General features: G+C 39.3%; 1 protein-coding gene across 7 annotated transcripts in view; it reads left to right on the top strand.

Moving 5' to 3' along the window:
* Positions 1-4,362: 4,362 nt before the first annotated feature.
* The window catches only part of GRIK1 (glutamate ionotropic receptor kainate type subunit 1), a 427,625-nt gene continuing 411,032 nt past the window's right edge, over positions 4,363-20,955 (top strand). For 6 of the 7 annotated variants that reach the window (XM_032630343.1, XM_032630341.1, XM_032630337.1 and 3 more), the window contains exon 1: positions 4,708-4,825. In XM_032630343.1, the coding sequence (XP_032486234.1) occupies positions 4,708-4,825 (118 nt within the window). Of the gene's footprint in view, positions 4,554-4,584; positions 4,826-20,955 lie in introns of those variants that run through there. The other variant, XM_032630338.1, reaches the window with a different exon arrangement.

Below are 20,955 nucleotides of genomic sequence, written 5' to 3'. Positions count from 1 at the left end.
AATGTAACAAATTTAGATCAGACAGACAGAATGGATCGAAAGAGGGAATGGGAGAGAGGAACAATTAAGAATCTATTGTAATAGACTAGATGGAAGATCACGGTGATTTGGGCAAGTGTAGTGGTTCTCATCTAGGGGTGATTTCTACTTCAGAGGACATTTGGCAATGTCTGCAGACATTTTTTTGTTGTTACAGCTTGGGAGGAGGGTACCACTGACATCTAGTGGATAGAGTCCAGGGAAGTTGCTGAACATCCTATAAGGCACACGACAGCCTCCGCAACAAATAATTTTCTGGCCCCAAATGTCAAAAGTTTTGAGGCTGAGAAACCCCAGGCTAGTATGACAGCAGCGGAGCTGCAGAGAAACAAATTAAAGAAATGTCTGGGGCATAAAACCAATAGTGTATGAAAACAGACTGGATGTAGTAGGAAAAGTAAGGATGATGTCCTGAGTTATTCATTTTAATAACTGGATGGAAGGTGGTACATGTACTGAAATGAGGAACTTTGGAAGGGGACTGGGGAGGGAGCGATAATATGGCACAGAATTAAGTGATTGACATGCTTAGTCAGTAGGAAACAGTAACTACAATTGGTTATGTGAATCTGGAGTTCAGAGGCAAGTCTGAATAAAAGAGAAAATTTGGGATCCTTGCTTAAAGATATTCAGTGTCTTAGAAGAAACACGTGACATCACCTAAGGAAAAAAGTATAGATAAAGAAGTTGTCAAGAAGTGAGGATTTTGATCCCAAATCAGCTGCACATTCTTAGGAAGCTCTAAAAGCCACTTGATCTTTTGCTTTCAGTACCCTGGGTAACATCATAAGTAAACTCTAGTATACTCACCACTTGGAAAACACGTTTATAACATTTGGGTTCCTTAGTCTATTCTAAGCCATTTTTCTTTATGTCTAGTTATATTATTAAAATTAAGTAATTTTAAATGGATTGCTATCTAAGTAATGTCACCAGCTCTCACAAGATGCACAATGCTGCACGCTACCGTATTGCTTCATTATTAACCATGGTGTAACAGTTTAAGCTTAAGATTTGGGAAATGGGTAAAAGACCGAATGCATTCAATTGGAAACTTTTATTCTTAAGAGGGCACTATGAAAATGTGAATCAAGAGTGACGAACAGTCATTTGGAGCAAAAATATAACTAGATGCCTATATACACAAGATACAGTGCTTCTAAAAAGCCCAAAACAAATGAACAGCAGCTGCTGATCTCTCAGTAACTTACGCCATGAGCCTGTGTACATGAGCAGTGGAGGAAAGCATTTTAACAAGGAAATAAATTTCAGTTTTAAGCTTTACAGATTTTACAGATGATACAGAAAAGTAACTTAAGTGTGCATGTGTTCTTTAAGAAGCCTACTTTAGGAAATGCAATCTTTCTCATATTTCTACCAACCAAAAAGAACTTAAGACCCAGGGTCATGCAGGTAAAAGTAAAAGTAATAAAATTTCCTTCAATAGCATTGGACCAAATTACTATTACTACACTATTAACTGAGTCATTTTCTAACAGACAAAATATTTTAGGCTTTGCCATCTGAGGCATATTTAAACTAGAAATGTATGTGTAGATTAATTTAACCAAAAAAGTAAATTATCGCAAATGAACTAATATATACTGAGTAATGAAAACCTTGGAAAATACTTTGTATGCAGTAGCTCATATAATCCTCCAATGGTGCTACTGCATTATTATCATTCTCATTTTACAGATGAAGGTATCAAATCCTAGAGAGAGTGTGACAGTCAGTATAGAGTAGGTTTCACTGTAATAACAAACATCTCAAAATCTTAATGGGTTACAACACAGAATTTGTTTTCACTGATTTTTCAACAGTTTGCTGCTGATCTGACAACTATTGAAGCAACTCCTTCCCAAAAGGTGACTCAGGGGTCCAGGCTGCTTCCATCTTGACCGCTAGAACTTGCAGCTTTCAGAATTACTCTGGCAGGAGAAGATAGTGCTGGAGGGAAATGGGAGATCCTTTCACTTCTTTCCTTCTCACCCAGAAATGGCACATACTACTTCTACTCACATTTCATTGGTTAAATATATATTTTTACACCTAACTGAAAAGATACAGGTTTTAATATGCCCTGAAGAAGAGAAATGGCTATAGGTAAGCATCAGCAATCTCTCCTATAGGGAGATAAAATAATTTAACCAAGGCTACAAATCTAGAATTGGGTAAAACCAGGATTCAAACAGTTTGTTCAAAAGCTGACCTAATTCTGGAGTTTGGGATCTCAAGATCTAGACATGCAATATCTATTATCTATTAGCCCCATATGTATCAAGAAAAATAGGCCACTGATTATGCTTTACACAAATCTTTAGGTTTAAAAAAAAATCCTCTAACAAGCTTTATATTTATTCTTACTTTAAATAATACTTACTAAGGATTTATAAAGTACCCATTATTTGAATTTTGAAGCATCACTTCCTCATCAAGTTCTTCCCAAATTCCTAAAGAGGTTAAATTTCTCCTTTTCATCATGCCCTAAGTACCATTTTGTAAAACTCATCACATTTCTTTACTACCTATGAGTTTCATTATGGCAGCAACCATATTCCCACTGTGTATCCAGGGTTTGGCCCAATGCCTCCCACAAAGTAGGCACTCAAATATTCATTGAATGAGCCAATGAATGAATGAATGACAGGAAAGTTTGTCTCTTTTCTGAAGCAAGTCATATCATATCATATCATATCATCAGACACTTTCCGGACTTAGAAATGTTCCTCGGCCAAATAAATGAAATTTACAACTTCCAGTCAACATTCTTAGTTTTCTTATTTCTTCTCACTTGCCTAATACTATGACTACATTCTTTTAACACAGAGCTCTTCAAATTTCTGAAGATAATCTGCATATGCTCCTAATTTTTCTTGGTTTCATCAATCTATGCATGAGATGCATTCTTAAATCCAAATCAACCCTTCTTCTTATCTGTGGATATGTTCTGTTTTATCAACTATCATACAGAAGTATCAAGAACCAGGCACAGTACTTGAAGTATGAACTGACTAGCTGCCAACAGTGAGGCTATAAGCTCTCTTGAAGGATGGATGGTGCATGTTTCCCACTATAGGGTCTTCGGTAAAAAGAAAAAAAAAAAAAAAAAAATATATATATATATATATATATATATATATATGGCATCTGGCACCACATATAAGGGTGAATGAATGAATGCATCTGAGGTTATATTACATTTCTTTTTGTAATTCTTTCCTATTATAGGTCTATATACCTGTGGACATGTTTTTCAGATGAATTAACTCAGTTTAGGTCAGTTCTCCAAAATCCATACTCAGAGGGGAAAAAACAAAACAAAACAAAACAAAAACAAAAACTCTAGAGTGTTAATGCAGACCTAGCAAACATTTATACAGAACATTCCTCTACAAGGCTCAGAGGAAATTAAGCCAAAATGATCAAATGATGATGATTTCCCCAGGGAAGTGTCCTTGTCCTTCTACAGAGAAATAGTCTCCAAACCTACAGTGCTAAAATAGCCTCTCTTCCAGCGTTCAAACGTGACAGTCAAAAGAAATCAAGAAAAGGAGCGGCGCTGGAAGCTGCCTCTTTCCCAGTTCTGCACGTGTAAATGGAAGCAATTTACGAGAGATTATCTTGGGTCTGAATAGGAAAGAAGGCACTTTAATCTTAGAGGGCTGAAAGTATCTCATTTTTCTCCTCTTCCTCCTCCTTTTCTTCATCTTTGCCAGAGTTGAAATAAGAGCTCCTCTATTCTCTGAATACTGGCGTCCGAGATGGCGATTTTCCATCAAGTGATGGGAAGAGTCGTAGTTGGCCATCTCTACGACCCCCCCTAACAGGCGCACGGGGACATTACCAAGGAGGCTCCTCTGCCACTCACAGCCCACAACAGAGGCTGCCTTTGCTCTGACCAGCAGGTTAAATTTTCTGTCTTCAGGATGCAATACTCAATAGACTTTCCAGCATCACAGCGTAAAGTTGAGGGAGACGGAGAATGTGCGTGCCTGTGTGCGTGTATGAGTGTCTGGATCAGTGTATTGAAGCGGACAGTAAATAAAGGCTGGGGCCAGCGAGAGGAAGAGGAAAGCAAGAATTGAGAAGCAAAAGCGTGGCTCGTATCCTAGTGAACCTGCTGAAGCTCCTCCGGCTTTTGCTAAGAGCCCCTGCACCAACTCACCCAGTACCCCCTCTCCTTCCTCCTTCGCCTTCTCTCCCCCTTTCCTCTCCTTGTTTCGTTGCACCCTCCACCTACCCTCCCCCGCCCCCTCCACTTTCTCATCTGACCAGAGGACGAATGAGTGAGGCGTTCCAGCAAATTGGGGCAGCAACTTTCCTCAGCTGGTCTCCCGGCTCCGGGAGCAGTTGCGCCCTGTTTCCCCGCGGTCTGCGGCCCATGGAGGAGGAGGGGGAGCCGCAGCAGTGATGGGCTAGCGGCAGAAACGAGAAGCCAGCCCCGAGCGAGCCCAACGTCGCCAGCCAGCTCCGCGTTCCCACGCCTGTTCCCTCAATCTCTTTCCGGGGGGGCTAGCGCGGGCGGAGGGGGTGTAGGGTGAGGCGCGCAGGGTGCAAACGGGGAGCATCCCAGGGAGGATGAGGCGGGGACCCGACCTGAGCGGGCTGCCTCTCGAGGGCGTGCGACAGCGGCTGGGTCTGGGCAGGAATTAAGAAGCTGGGAAGATGGAGCGCCGCACACTCCTCGCGCAGCCCGGGCTCTGGACCAGGGACACCAGCTGGACGCTTCTCTATTTCCTCTGCTACGTCCTCCCCCAGACGGCTCCGCAAGTACTCAGGATCGGTGAGTGAAACCCGGGGAACGCTCCAGGCTGCCGAGAGGCTCGGGGGATGTGCTTTCTCACCGCGGCCAGCGCGGGCTCCGCGGATCCCGGGCGAGGCAGTGCGCGTAGGCGCGGGGGCAGGAGCTGGGGGGAGTGGAAGTCAGCTCACCCGGGAGGCTCCAGGAGAGGAGAAGTCTCGTCACAGCTTCTCTCCTGGCGAGTGCCGGGCTTCCCCGCGAGGTACGGTTGGCGGGTTTTTTAATCTGGGCTCCAGACACGCGGGCAAGAGAACAAGGGTTCGAGACTCTACTGCACAGGTATCCTACTCTGGGTGTGGGGTCGCGCGTGGCTAGAGCCAGTCGGTTTGGGAGCGGAGATGCGCTCTCCCCTTCACCTCGGTGGGCGTCGCGCTGTCCAGATCCACCGCCCGGGTCCCCGGCAACAGGGGCTCTGGGTACTCGCGGGCATGCTCAGATCTCAGGAGTAGAATTTGGGGACCACGAGAGACGCGAGGACTTCCCTGAACCTGCTAGCCCCGATCCTCCAAGTTTTTATCCTTAAGTTGGGTTCTTCCACAAGGAGTCTCCAAAGTCTGGAGGATTCCATTAGAGTTGGGCCGAGTCGGGATCTTACTTCTGACTGAGGGTTCCAGGAGTAGGGAGGACCGTCAAGTCAGTGCCGTAAGCCAGCATCTAAGTTTTCCACTTGCTCCCCAATCTGTCCCGCCAGCCTGCCACTGAGCATGATCCAGACCCGTCAAGGTAACTCCCTGGAAGACTCTGGACTTCCGTCTCGAGGGGGGCGGTGGTGGGGATAAAAAGAGACTGGAAAACTAAATGTAGGAATCCCAGGGCAGCCTAAAGCGGGTGAAATGCAAGCTCAGTAACAGGGAGAGGGTGGGAATTTTGCTAGTCTGTGGATTCAGATACCTAAATGCACCCACCATCAGGGTTTGGTCTCTGGAGGCACCGAGCGATTTCTGAGCAGCATTTTGGGTTGAAAAGCTCTTTGACCACTTTAGTGTTCTCCCTTGCAAACTAAACCCAATTTCTATTCCTTTAGTCTCAGTTTGTCCTTTTCCCCCAACCCACTGTGCTTCTTAAAGACCCAGTGAGCGAGGAGAGCCACAGGTGAAGTCTTTACACCACACCACACGGGGCTCCCAGCTTCGCCAGTTTCTCACGTTAGGCACCAAGAGTGAAGTCCTCACGTCTGAGGGCTTCTAACTCATAACATTTCCAGGAACTGACAGAAAGTGCACTCTTTACTGACTCCTCTAAGTGGCTGAAATTTCTCAGTAACTTTGTTAGTTCCGACCTGCAACTGAAGAACCTCTTTCCAAAGATTCAGAACGTAGTTCCTGTCACTGAATATGCCGATTTAAAAAATGAAAAAAGAAAAAAAATAGAAGTTTACTACGCTGAAGTACATTTTCTCTAGGCACGTGGGATCTGATTTTCAAGGAAAGAAAGGTTCTCAAATACTAACTTTTACTGCAGACATCTTTTTCTAGACTAATGATAATGTACAATTTGGTGGTTAATTTAGACTGTTCATTTAAAAGGTCCCAAAGTATTCCTTTTACAAAAAAAATACCACTCATAATTAAAATACCCTTCACCTTAGATATGTTCTAACCTTAAAATCCTTTTTTCTTTTTTTTTTTTCTTTTTCTTTTTTTCTTTTCTTTTTTTTTTTTTTTTTTTTTGGATGCGATCAACCCTACACACTCTGGTAACAAAATTCCTGTGGACCACATGAAGTAAACAATCAGTGTGTTACAGTTTACAATGTTCATTAACTTAATTGGTGCTTTGCATATATTTTATTTTATTTATTATTTAAACCTCTTTATAGGAGTATAACTGCTTTACAATGGTGTGTTACTTTCTGCTTTATAACAAAGTGAATCAGCTATGTGTATACATTTATCCCCATATCCCCTCCCTCTTACATCTCCCTCCCACCCTCCCTATCCCACCCCTCTAGGTGGTCACAAAGAACTGTGCTATGTGGCTGCTTCCCACTAGCTATCTATCATACATTTGGTAGTGTATATATGTCCATCCTGCTCTCTCACGTCGTCCCAGCTTACCCTTCCCTCTCCCTGTGTCCTCAAGTCCATTCTCTAGGTCTGACTCTTTATTCCTGTCCTTCTCCTAGGTTTTTCAGAACCATTTTTCTTTCTTTCCTTTTTTTTTTTTTTAAGATACCATATATATGTGTTAGCTTACAGTATTTGTTTTTCTCTTTCTGACTGACTTCACTCTGTATGACAGACCCTAGGTCGATCCAACTCACTACAAATGACCCAGTTTTGTTCCTTTTTATGGCTAATATTCCATTGTATATATGTGCCACTGTCCTGGCTATTATAAATAGAGCTGCAATGAACATTGTGGTGAAATTTTTGAATTATGGTTTTCTCAGGGTATATGCCCAGTAGTGGGATTTCTGGGTCATATGGTAGTTCTATTTTTTAGATTTTTAAGGAACCTCCATACTGTTCTCCATAGTGGCTGTACCAATTTAAATTCCCACCAACAGGGCAAGAGGGTTCCCTTTTCTCCACACACTTTCCAGCATTTATTGTGTGTAGATTTTTTGATGACGGCCATTTTGACTGGTGTGGAGTGATACCTCATTGTAGTTTTGATTTGCATTTCTCTAATGATTAGTGATGTTGAGCATCCTTTCATGTGCTTCTTTGCCATCTGTATATCTTCTTTGGAGAAATGTCTATTTAGATCTTCTGCCCATTTTTGGATTGCATTATTTGTTTTTTGATATTGAGCTGCTTGTAAATTTTGGAGATTAATCATTTGTCTGTTGCTTCATTTGCAAAATTTTCTCCCATTCTGAGGCATGTCTTTTTGTCTTTTTTATGATTTCCTTTGTGGTGTAAAAGCTTTTAATTTTCATTAGGTCCCATTTGTTTATTTTTGTTTTTATTTCCATTTCTTTAAGAGGTGGGTGAAAAAGAATCTTGCTGTGATTCATGTCATAGAGTGTTCTGTCTATGTTTTCCTCTAAGAGATTTCTAGTGTCTGGCCTTACATTTACATCTTTAATCCATTTTGAGTTTATTTTTGTGTACGGTGTTAGGGAGTGTCCTAATTTCATTCTTTTACATGTAGCTGTCCAGTTTTCCCAGCACCACTTATTGAAGAAGCTGTCTTTTCTCCATTGTATATTCTTGCGTCCTTTATCAAAATAAGTTGACCATATGTGCATGGGTTTATCTCTGGGCTTTCTATCCTGTTCCATTGATCTACATTTCTGTTTTTTTGCCAGTACCATTCTGTCTTGATTACTGTAGCTTTGTAGTATAGTCTGAAGTCCAAGAGACTTATTCCTCCAGCTCCGTATTTCTTTCTCAAGATTCCTTTGGTTATTTTGGGTCTTTTCCATTTCCATACAAATTGGGAATTTTTGGTTCTAGTTCTGTGAAAAATGCCATTGGTGGTTTGTTATCGATTACAATGAATCTGTAGATTGCTTTGGGTAGTAGAGTCATTTTCACAATGTTGAGTCTTCAAATCCAAGAACATGGTATATCTCTCCATCTGTTTGTATCATCTTTAATTTCTTTCATCAATGTCTTATAGTTTTCTGCATACAGGTCTTTTGTCTCCTTAGGTAGGGTTATTCTTAGGTATTTTATTCTTTTTGTTGCAATGGTAAGTGGGAGTGTTTCCTTAATTTCTCTTTCAGTTTTTTCATCATTAGTGTATAGGAATACCAGAGATTTCTGTGCATTAATTTTGTATCCTGCTACTTTATCAAATTCTTGATTAGCTCTAGTAGTTTTCCAGTAGCATCTTTAGGATTCTCTAAGTATAGTATCATGTCAGCTGCAAAGAGTGACAGCTTTACTTCTTCCTTTCCTATTTGGATTCCTTTTACCTCTTTTTCTTCTCTAACTGCTGTAGCTAAAACTTCCAATACTAAGTTGAATAATAGTGGTGAGCGTGGACAACCTTGTCTTGTTCCTGATCTTAGAGGAAATGGTTTCAGTTTTTCACCATTGAGAATGATGTTTGCTGTGGGTTTGCCATATATGGCCTTTATCATGTTGAGGTAAGTTCCCTCTATGCCTACTTTCTGGAGGCCTTTTATCCTAAATGGGTGTTGAATTTTGTCTAAAGCTTTTTCTGCATCTATTGAGATGATCATATCGTTTTTCTCCTCAGTTTGTTAATATGGTTTATCACATTGATTTGGGTATATTCAAGATTCCTTGCATTCCTGGGAAAAATGATATTTGATCATGGTGTATGATCCATTTAATGTGCTATTGGATTCTGTTTGCTAGTATTTTGTTGAGGATTTTTGCATCTATATTCATCAGTGATATTGACCTGTAATTTTCTTTCTTTGTGACATCTTTGTCTGGTTTTGGTATCAGAGTGATGGAGGCCTCATAGAATGAGTTTGGGAGTGTTTCTAACTCTGCTACACTTTGGAAGAGTTTGAGAAGGATAGGTGTTAGCTCTTCTCTAAATGTTTGATAGAATTTGCCTGTGAAGCCATCTGGTCCTGGGCTTTTGTCTGTTGGAAGGTTTTTTTTTTTTTTTTTTTTTTTTTTTTTGCGGTACGCGGGCCTCTCACTGCCACGGCCTCTCCCGTCGCGGAGCACAGGCTCCGGACGCGCAGGCCCAGCGGCCGTGGCCCACGGGCCCAGCCGCTCCGCGGCACGCGGGATCCTCCCGGACCGGGGCACGAACCCGCGACCCCTGCATCGGCAGGCGGACTGTCAACCACTGCGCCACCAGGGAAGCCCTGTTGGAAGGTTTTTAATCACAGTCTCAATTCCAGTGCTTGTGATTGGTGTATTTATATTTTCTATTTATTCCTGGTTCAGTCTCAGAAGTTTGTGCTTTTCTAAGAATTTGTCCATTCTGTCCAGGTTGTCCATTATTTGGCATATAGTTGCCTGTAGTAATCTCTCATGATCCTTTGTATTTCTGCAGTGTCAGTTGTTACTTCTCATTTTTCATTTCTAATTCTGTTCATTTGAATCTTCCTACTTTTTTTCTTGATGTGTCTGGCTAGTGGTTTATCAATTTTGTTTTCCTTCTCAAAGAACCAGCTTTTAGTTTAATTGATCTTTGCTCTTTTTCCTTCATTTCTTTTTTATTTATTTCTGATCTGATCTTTATGAATACTTTCCTTCTGCTAACTTTGGGGTTTTTTGTTCTTCTTTCTCTAATTGCTTTAGGTGTAAGGTTAGGTTATTTATTTCAGATTTTTCTTGTTTCTTTTGGTAGGACTGTATTGCTATAAACTTCCTTCATTGAACTGCTTGTGCTGCATCCCATAAGTTTTGGGTCATCGTGTTTTCATTGTCTTTTGTTTCTAGGTATTTTTTGATTTCCTCTTTGATTTCTTCAGTGATCTCTTTGTTATTAAGTAGTGTATTGTTTAGCCTCCATGTGTTTTTATTTTTTACAGATTTTTTTCTGTAATTGCTATCTAGTCTCATAGCATGTGGTCGGAAAAGATACTTGATACAATTTCAATATTCTTACATGTACCAAGGCTTGATTTTTGACCCAAGATATGATCTATCCTGGGGAATATTCCATAAGCACTTGAAAAGAATGTGTATTCTGTTGTTTTCAGATGGAATGTCTTATAAACATCAATTAAATCCATCTTGTTTAACGTATCATTTAAAGCTTGTGTTTCCTTATTTATTTTCGTTTTGGATGATCTGTCCATTGGTGAAAGTGGGGTGTTAAAGTCCCATACTATGATTATGTTAATGTTGATTTGCCCTTTTATGGCTGTTAGCATTTGCCTTAAGTATTGAGGTGCTCCTGTGTTGGGTGCATAAATATTTACAGTTGTTATATTTTCTTCCCGGATTGATCCCTTGATCATTATGTAGTGTCCTTCTTCTTGTCTTGTAATAGTCTTCATTTTAAAGTCTATTTTGTCTGATATGAGAATTGCTACTCCAGCTTTCTTCTGATTTCCATTTGTAATGAATATCTTTTTCCATCCCCTCACTTTCAGTCTGTATGCGTCCCTAGGAAGTGGGTCTCTTGTAGACAGCATATATATGAGTCTTATTTTTGTATCCATTCAACCAGTGTATGTCTTTTGTTTGGAGCATTTAATCCATTTACATTTAAGGTAATTATTGATATGTATGTTCCTATTACCATTTTACTTATTGTTTTGGGTTTGTTATTGTAGGTCTTTTCCTTCTCTTGTGTTTCCTGCCTAGAGAAGTTCCTTTAGCATTTGTTGTAAAGCCGGTTTTGTGGTGCTGAATTCTCTTACCTTTTGCTTGTCTGTAAAGGTTTTAAGTTCTCTGTTAAATCTGAATAAGATCCTTGCTGGGTAGAGTAATCTTGACTGTAGGTTTTTCCCTCTCATCACTTTAAATATGTCCTGCCACTCCAGTCTGGCTTGTAGAGTTTCTGCTGAACGATCAGCTGCTAACCTTATGGATATTCCCTTGTATGTCATTTGTTGTTTTTCCGTTGCTGCTTTTAATATTTTTTCATCGTATTTAATTTTTGATAGTTTGATTAATATGTGTCTTGGCATGTTTCTCCCTGGATTTATCCTGTATGGGACTCTCTGTGCTTCCTGCGCTTGATTGACTGTTTCTTTTCTCATGTTAGGGAAGTTTTCACCTATAATCTCTTCAAATATTTTCTCAGTCCCTTTCTTTTTCTCTTCCTCTTTTGGGACCCCTATAATTCGAATGTTGGTGTGTTTAATGTTGTCCCAGATGTCTCTGCGACCATCCTCCATTCTTTTCATTCTTTTTTCTTTATTCTGCTCTGTGGTCGTTATTTCCACTATTTTATCTTCCAGGTTACTTATCCGTTCATCTCCCTCAGTTGTTCTGCTTTTGATTTCTTCTAGAGAATTTTAAATTTCATTTATTGTGTTGTTCATCATTGTTTATTTGCTCTTTCGTTCTTCTAAGTCCTTGTCAAATGTTTCTTGTATTTTCTCCATTCTATTTACAAGATTTTGGATCATCTTTACTACCATTACTCTGAATTCTTTTTCAGGTAGGCTGCCTATTTCCTCTTCATTTGTTTGGTCTGGTGGGTTTTTACCTTGCTCCTTCATCTGCTGTGTGTTTCTCTGTCTTCTCATTTTGCTTAACTTACTGTGTTTGGTGTCTCCTCCTCACAGGCTGCAGGTTCCCTGTTACTGCTATTTTTGGTGTCTGCCTCTAGTGGGTAAGGTTGATTCAGTGGGTTATGTAGGCTTCCTGGTGGAGAGGACTGGTACCTGTGTTCTGGTAGATGAGGCTGGATCTTGTCTTTCTGGTGGGCAGGAATGCATGTGGTGGTGTGTTTTGGGGTGTCTGTGACCTTATTATGATTTTAGGCAGCCTCTCTGCTAATGGGTGGGGTTGTGTTCCTGTCTTGCTAGTTGTTTGGCATAGGGTGTCCAGCACTGTAGCTTGCTGGTCATTGAGTGGAGCTTGGTCTTAACATTGATATGGAGATCTCTGGGAGAGCATTTGCTATTTGATGTTACGTGGAGCCGGGAGGTCTCTGGTGAACCAATGTCCTGAACTCGGCTCCCCCACCTCAGAGGCACAGGCCTGACACCAGCCGGGGAACCAAGACCTGTCAGCCTCATGGCTCAGAAGAAAAGGGAGGGGAAAAAAAAGAAAGAAAGAAAAAAATAATGAAATAAAATGAAGCTATTAAAATAAAAAAGTTATTAAAAATAAAAAAAAATTTTAATTCCTTAGAGAAAGAAATAAAAGAACAAACAAGCCAAAAAACAAATCCACCAATGATAACAAGTGCTAAAAACTATACTAAAAAAAAAAAAAAAAAAAAAACACCCAGACAGACAGAACCCAAAGACAAATGGTAAAAGCAAAGCTATACAGACAAAAACACCCAACGAAGTATACACATACACACTCACAAAAAGAGAAAAAGGAAAAAAAAAAAAAAAAATATATATATATATATATATATATATATATATATATAAAGGAAGAGAGCAAGCAAATCAGTAAACAAATCTACTAATGATAATAAACCCTAAATACTAAACTAAGATAAACATAAAACCAGAAACAAATTAGATGCAGAAAGCAAACCCCAAGTCTACATTTGCTCCCAAAGTCCACTGCCTCCATTTTGGGGTGATTTGTTGTCTATTCAGGTATTCCACAGATTCATGGTACATCAAATTGATTGTGGAGATTTAATCTGCTGCTCCTGAGGCTGCTGAGAGAAATTTCCCTTTCTCTTCTTTATTCACACAGCTCCTGGGGTTCAGCTTTGGACGTGGCCCTGCCTCTGCCTGTAGGTAGCCTGAGGGCATCTGTTCTTTGCTCAGACAGGACAGGGTTAAAGTAGCAGCTGATTAGGGGACTCTGGCTCACTCAGGCCTGGGGGAGGGAGGGGTACGGATGCAGGGTGAGCCTGCAGCGGCAGAGGCCAGCGTAACGTTGCACCAGCCTATGGCGCACCATGCGTTCTCCTGAGGAAGTTGTTCCTGGATCCCAGGACCCTGGCAGTGGCGGGCTGCACAGGCTCCCGGGAGGGGCGGTGTGGATAGTGACCTGTATTGGCACACAAGCTTCTTGGTGGTGGCAGCAGCAGCCTTAGAGTCTCATGCCCGTCTCTGGTGTCCGTGCTGATAGCCGCGGCTCACACCCATCTCTGAAGCTCGTTTAGGCGGTGCTCTGAATCCTCTCTCCTCGTGCACCAGGAAACAATGGTCTCTTACCTCTTTGGCAATTGCAGACCTTTTCCTGTACTCCCTACTGGCTAGCCCTGGCACACTAGCCCCCTTCAGGCTGTGTTCACGCCGCCAACCCCAGTCCTCTCCCTGTGCTCCAACTGAAGACCGAGCCTCAGCTCCCAGCCCCTGCTCGCCCCGCGGGTGAGCAGACAAGCCTCTCGGGCTGGTGAGTGCTGGTCGGCACCGATCCTCTGTGTGAGAATCTTTCCGCTTTGCCCTCTGCACCCCTGTTGCTGCGCTGTCCTCCGTGGCTCCAAAGCTTCCCCCCTCCACCACCCGCAGTCTCCATCCGCGAAGGGCCTTCCTAGTGTGAGGAAACCTTATAGCTCCCTCCCACTGGTGCAGGTCCCATCCCTATTCTTTTGTCTCTGTTTTTCCTTTTTTCTTTTGCTCTACCCAGGTATGTGGGGAGTTTCTTTCCTTTTGGGAAGTCTGAGGTCTTCTGCCAGCGTTCAGTAGGTGTTCCGTAGGAGTTGTTCCACAAGTAGATGTATTTCTGATGTATTTGTGGGGATGAAGGTGATCACATCTAACTCCTTCACCATCTTGGAGTCCTCTATATATTTTATATATTAAAAAAAAGACAAATATATACATACTCGAAGAAGGTATGTCAGCCAACAGCCCTCCTTTTTGTACAATAAACTTTAGATAGAATTTTCCTCCCCTACATTACCCAAAGCTAAAGGAGTTCCAGGAAAGGGTGAGAAATGATGTTTTAAGACATATCTACACACAGATCTGAGTACATATCTGAGCTCCATGCAATGGAGCTCATCCATTTAAAAGTAGTTTTCAAAGTGAAAACAACCCAGCATGATTCACTGACCTTAAAATATATGCTACACTATAATGAGATTTCCTTTTTCTAAATGGGAGCCAAACTGCATAAAGTAAAATTGCAAGGTCTGGTGCGGTTTATGTGCAGTACAAACATCTTACTCCTTCTGGCTTTTAGTGACCTGTGCTTGGCACGAACACCACCCTGTATATACCTAAGGACTATGCTTACTTTTATTTTATTTTATTTTATTTTATGTTTTAAACATTTATTGGAGTATAATTGCTTTACAATGGTGTGTTAGTTTCTGCTGTATAACAAAGTGAATCAGTTATACATATACATATGTTCCCATATCTCTTCCCTCTTGCATCTCCCTCCCAACCTCCCTATCCCACCCCACTAGGTGGTCACAAAGCACCGAGCTGATCTCCCTGTGCTATGTGGCTGCTTCCCACTAGCTATCTCTTTTACCTTAGGTAGTATATATATGTCCGTGTCACTCTCTCATTTTGTCTCAGCTTACCCTTCCCCCTCCCCATATCCTCATGTCCGTTCTCTTTCAGCACCATGGAAACCAGCTTTAGCTCAGAGGAAACATGCCTCTCTACAGTGAGTTTCTTATGTCAGTCAAGTCTAATATTGAATATGAAATATCAAAGGAGTTGGGGACTGAGCAAGTGTGTATGTGTATGTGTCTGTGTGTGTGTGTGTGTGTGTGTGTGTTGAGGGAAGGAAAGAGAATAATTGAAATCCTTTATTTTTCATCTCTTTCTCTTTCTCTTTCTATCAAACCATTAACCAACCAACCAACAAAAAGGGGCTCTTGATTACTAATGTGCATTAATATTACAAGTGTTCCAGTAACTTAAAATAACCCAAGGTAAAGTACAACATAAATCTTGGGCACTTTGCACAGTGCTTACATAGAGAAGGCACTTGAATCTTGAATGAATTAATTACAGGTCTACTTCTCTTGCAAAAGTGGCTGCTTAAACTTCAGCCATTGAGAAAAAAGTGAATGAAAGGTACAAAATTTAAGGTAAAATTAATGCATCCTAAGCATTAGAGAGGTATTTGAACATATGCATGGCTCTCTCACATATTGTGGATGTCTGTTGAAGAGTTTAGAATCTTACACCACAGCTTATAGTCATGAAGGGAGTTCTATAGGATGGAAGGGCCCTAAGTATTATTACTAACTACACTCCAAAGGTTTCCCAGCAGCCAGCATGGAAGAGAAATATGGCTGGTTTCTGGAAAATATCTAGAAGATGCTGGGGTTATTCCTGTCTTTCTGTCTCATAGCCTAATATTTGTCAACAACAAATTAATCACACACACACTCACACACACACACACACACACACACACACACTCTTCAGTCACAGACCTCTCTCTCACATGGCCAGACCCATCTAGCTAGGTCTAGGTGACCTGAGTAGATGGCAGTGTATCACCATTAGTGGATTAAAAAAAAAGAGAGAGAAACAATTCCATATGCATATGCAATTTCTGTGACAGATGTATCATATTTCTAATAATAATAGTAACAGAAAGATACATTTATATAGTATATTTTTATGCATCATTTTAGCATACACAATCACTGAGATGGTGGTTAAAGCATAGGATTTAAGAGTTAAGTGGTGGGTAGCCAGGCTTTCTGACACATGATTTGTTGTCAGAAAGCACAAGCTTGAGTCCCACCTCCAAGACTTACTAGATATGTGTCTCAGGGTGACATTCAATCTCACCAGGCTTTTGTTTTGCATCTGAAAAATCAAATTAAAGCAATTGCAACATCACAAAGTCATTGGTAAGAGTACAGAAAATACACTATGCAAGGGATTTAAGCAGTCTATGGATTCACGAGTTGCATTATAATTGTTTTGTTGTTCTGTTTTTACTTTTTAAAATTATTATCATTGAAATTTTCTTCCTCAACAGGGACTTAATAGTTAGTGTGGTATATTTTATGACCCTTAATATTTCTGAGCCCAGATCTCTTCATCTGTGAATTAGCAGTAATGATATCTGCCTTCCCTATTTCACAGGGGAGGATCAAATAAACTAATTTTTGTTATTTGCAAACAAACCACTAAATAAATACAATGTATTACTATTATGTAAGTAAATATAGTGTGCAAAGAGAAATACTGTGAAAATTTATATGAATAGCATGGAAGTTTAAATGGCAATATAATTGTTCAAACATTTTTATCTCCTTAAGAGAGATCTGGATGTATTTTATTTCAATCATCAAGTTGGCTGTAGCATCATTTTTTAAATGTTTAATCCTAATCATCTCCAAAGTTCAAAGTAACATTTACTACATATTTGTTCATATTTTTGCTTAAGTGTACTAAAGCTCACAGCTTTATTCTTTAATCACTGAATTCTTTTGTCATTTTAATATTCATTCTTCATTCAACAGACAAATATTTATTAAGTGCTTACTCCCCTACCTTGAACCAGACACATGCAGGACATGGCACAGTGAACAAGATGGGCAAACACATCTGCCCCCTTGATTCTTGCATTCTAGGGGTTTACAATCTATGTTACCACTGATATTTTTCACTAGGCCTTCAATACAGATACTTTTTATATTTTAATTTCAAATATTATTTGAAGAGAGTTTTCTGTTCATCTTAGAGCATTTTCCATTCATCTTCTGCCCTCAGTTGATTCTATCATTGGCATGCCAACATGGAATAAGTTCAAGCCTTCAAATGCACAGAGGACAGACAGAGTGGGTTCATGCTGTCAAACCTAGAGCAGGTTTGCCTCTGTTTAGGAAGATCTGTTTGGCATGAGGTAGATTTCACCCTGAGACAGCACGTTGGTCTCAACATTAACTTGAAAACTCCACTGACCCTGGGAGAAAAATCTGGGAGAGAAGCTATCTGATAGATGATGAAAAGAGAGTCTCTGGCTAATGTGAACATATTTCTGCAATGAGCAGATCTTTTGCCTTATTATTTTATCTGCATAATTCACCTTTCTCTTTAGTATTGATTTTACACGTCTAATATTTACATTGTGTAGACCTGACCCGTAGCACTTTTCTTATATGGTTTCTAAGCTACAGTTTTCATTGAGAAGACCATGACTTGGTGGCTTTGCCTAAATTCAAGTACTAGTTAGTAGAAATGCTGGGACTTGCAGCTAGACATTCTGATTTTAAGTTTCAAGCTCCTTGCATTAAATTATGCTGTATTGTGTATGGACTTGTGTATGTAGTTACATAATTGTTTAAACTAAGCTGAAGTCAAATATCAGAGAAATGAACTGTTGCTCTTAGCTATTCAGAGGTAACTACCTAAAGCAAAGTTAATGTGATTTATATTTGAGTATATTTTAGACAATTAGCAAAGAGGAAAGTTGGTATTATCTATGGACTCTCCAGAATTTCTCTTTAAGAAGAGGTTAAGGAAGATCTAATCTAATCTAGTTGGAGGGGAAACCTTGTTACCTAATACCTAACCAACACACTGTTTGTAATTAGATTGTACACTTAATTTGAATGGTTTTGAAAGCATATTGATAGAGATAGTAGTGGTGGTGAGTTTCTATAGCCTCTTAATCCTCTTTTGTTAACAGATAATTATCCATATAATATATAAAATATTATCTATGTCCTAAAATTTTCCAGAAGTCATTTCAGTTCAGAGAAAGAATAATGGAGAACTCCAGGTAGAAAGGGATTCACATCGTTTTTTCTTAAGAAGTTTTTTTTTTTTTTTTAATTTATTTTGGCTGGGTTAGGTCTTCATTTCTGGGAGACGGCTTTCTCTAGTTGCGGCGAGCAGGGTCTACTCTTCCTTGCAGTGTGCAGGCTTCTCATTGCAGTGGCTTCTCTTGTTGCGGAGCACGGGCTCTAGGCACACGGGCTTCAGTAGTTGTGGAACAAAGGCTCAGTAGCTGTGGTGCATGGGCTTAGTTGCTCCGCGGCACGTGGGATCTTCCAGGACCAGGGCTGGAACCCGTGTGCCCTGCATTGAGAGGCAGATTCTTAACCATTGCACCACCAGGGAAGTCCAGATTCACATCTTTAACTTCCTTTTTCTAATTGACTGACCTCGAGAAAATTACTAAGTGTGTGTGTTGTTGTTGTTAGGTATAGAAGGAGAAATAATAATAACAAACTCATGGATTTATTGCAAAGAAGAAATGTGATATCATATGCAAAACGCATGGTCTGTGTTAGGGTTAATGAAGTTACCTCCCAATCTTTTTTTGGTTAATGAACAGGGTAAGAGTTTTGTGCTAAAAATAATTTATTTGTCTGGTCAAGTAAGTGTGGGGAAATGCTCTCCCATAGAGACTCATGAGGCAGGTTTGTATATTAAAAGCTCTTTGTAATTCTGCACAAAGAAATCTGTTTTGTTGTTGTTTAATCTGGTATATCTTACATTTTAATTATCAGAGGACCGTTACTTAAATCACAGCTATTAAGGTCCCACTGAATTCATGCTGCCCAGAAAATATTTAAGGAAACACTGGACAATAAAACCATTGAAATGTCAATATATACACCAAAACTTACATGACCACACATCCTACTGCTTCTTCAGTCTCACCCAAATTCTGCCCACTCCCTATTTCAGAACTTTTTCACAAAGCTTTGAGTAGATTTAAAATGTTTAGTTACCTATTGTTCTCTATTATAAAGAAAACATTCTTAAAACCACATTACCTATTCTGAAGGTACATCATTTTTATTAGCTTAAAATGTGATATGGGCCCATTTTCTTGTTTTTGTTTTTACTAGACTTACTCTTTAATATTGTTTTAAATGGAAAAATATTATATTAGATAGATAATATATTTTCCAAGAATATAATTTGTAGTAAGTTAAAGTTCTATTTATATTTAAAGTTCAAACTACTTATCTTTAAAATGTGTATCTGATTTTTTCAATTATAGATTTTCAAAGAGAAATGGAAACATTTAAATTAAAAGGAATGTACACCAGCTACATGAACTAAATAAATTTCTCATCTTGCTTTTCTACTGAGATCAAGTTGTGATATTAAATTGGAAAAACCTAAACTCTTATTACATCAGCACTCCAATATTAGTAATTGTAAATCAATTGGAAAAAATGGTTTATCGTGGAGCAGGAAAAAAAAAAGTAAAGAGGTAAAAATATTCTATTTTGTTATTCATGCCACTTGTAAACTACTAAAAAATAAAAACCTTTCCTATATGACTTGGGCAATATTTTACTCTCTTTTTGTTCTTATTCAAAATTTAGAGGTTTTTAAAACATGTAATTTTGTGTAATGTTGTGTTAACACATTTATTAAATACAAGGTAAGATTAGTTACAAAGTGGATTTAAGAAACAATGACATTGACTAAATTAAGAGTAAACTCCTAGTAACCAAAAATCAATCTCACAGAAATACCATACAACAGTAAAAACACTTTCTTTTAACTCTTTAAATTCTTTTGTTATGTTATTAGGTGCATTAGTTGACTAAATACTTTTGAAAGACTGGCCTATCTTACAGCTTTTGATGAATTACTAGTTTACTGCTATCCTGACTGGGGGAAGCAAAACACAAAATAAAATAAAATACAAAAGTCTATCAACACTAAAATTTCAACTGAATAACGTTTCAAAAGGGCCTCTCCAATGCATATGTTATACTAGAACTTGTTTTTATTTAATAGAAATCCAATGATTAATTGTCACTATTATCATCAGTTATCAATCTGGAGACTGGAATTTCACTACCACTTACTATTTTTCTTAAAACATGCAAAAAGGAATGTATTAAAATGCATTATTTGTTACACTGAGCAAGTCCAAGATTACAGACTACATTAGGGTAAAACATGTATTTGATTAAGACTCAACCTGTAAATGGGTTGGTACTCACATAATATATTTTCTAGCTCTGTCAGCTGAGAAGACCTAAAAACAATGACACCCCAGTAGCAGTGAACACAACTAGCACCCAAGCGTCCTTGTAGAAATGGACAATTAGGGGGCTAAAGAAAAAATATATGAGATGATTCTAGAGCATCTTGTAATGCCAGAAAACTAAGTGGTCCAAAAAATCCCATTGATGGGAGTATGTTAAAGGCACACAGGCACCAAGTACTGGCTCCCAATGGCCAAAGCTGAAATGATTTGAGCAACAAATTTTTTAAAAGTTGTACTGGATTATAACCAAAGTATAAAATAAATACTCATGAGTTCATACTGATATAAATAAATGATTAAATAAATATATGGAGGAGGAGAGACATATCTCCCAAACAGAAGAGCCAAGTGATAAAGATCAGCATCACCTCGGATAAATCATATTGATAGTATTTACCTTTGATGTGATGGGATGCAAATGGCACTTTTCTTATCTGGTTTTCATCTCTCAAATCCAGATCCTCACTCTCTAATCATGAGAAAAACATCAGATCAATAGCAATAGAAAGGCATTCTACAAAATACGTGGCCAATACTTGCTAACATGTTCAAGGTCATAAAAAACAAAGTCTGAGAAACTGTCACCACCAAGAAGAGTCTAAGCAGATATGATAACTAAATGTAATGTGATGTTCTGAATGGGATCCTGGAAGAGAAAAAGAACATTATGTAAACACTAGGGAC

The sequence above is a fragment of the Phocoena sinus genome, chromosome 4 (assembly GCF_008692025.1).
Source record: "Phocoena sinus isolate mPhoSin1 chromosome 4, mPhoSin1.pri, whole genome shotgun sequence".
Taxonomy (NCBI): Eukaryota; Metazoa; Chordata; class Mammalia; order Artiodactyla; family Phocoenidae; genus Phocoena; species Phocoena sinus.
Note: the sequence above shows the minus strand (reverse complement) of the source record. Positions and strands in the feature narration are given on the sequence as shown.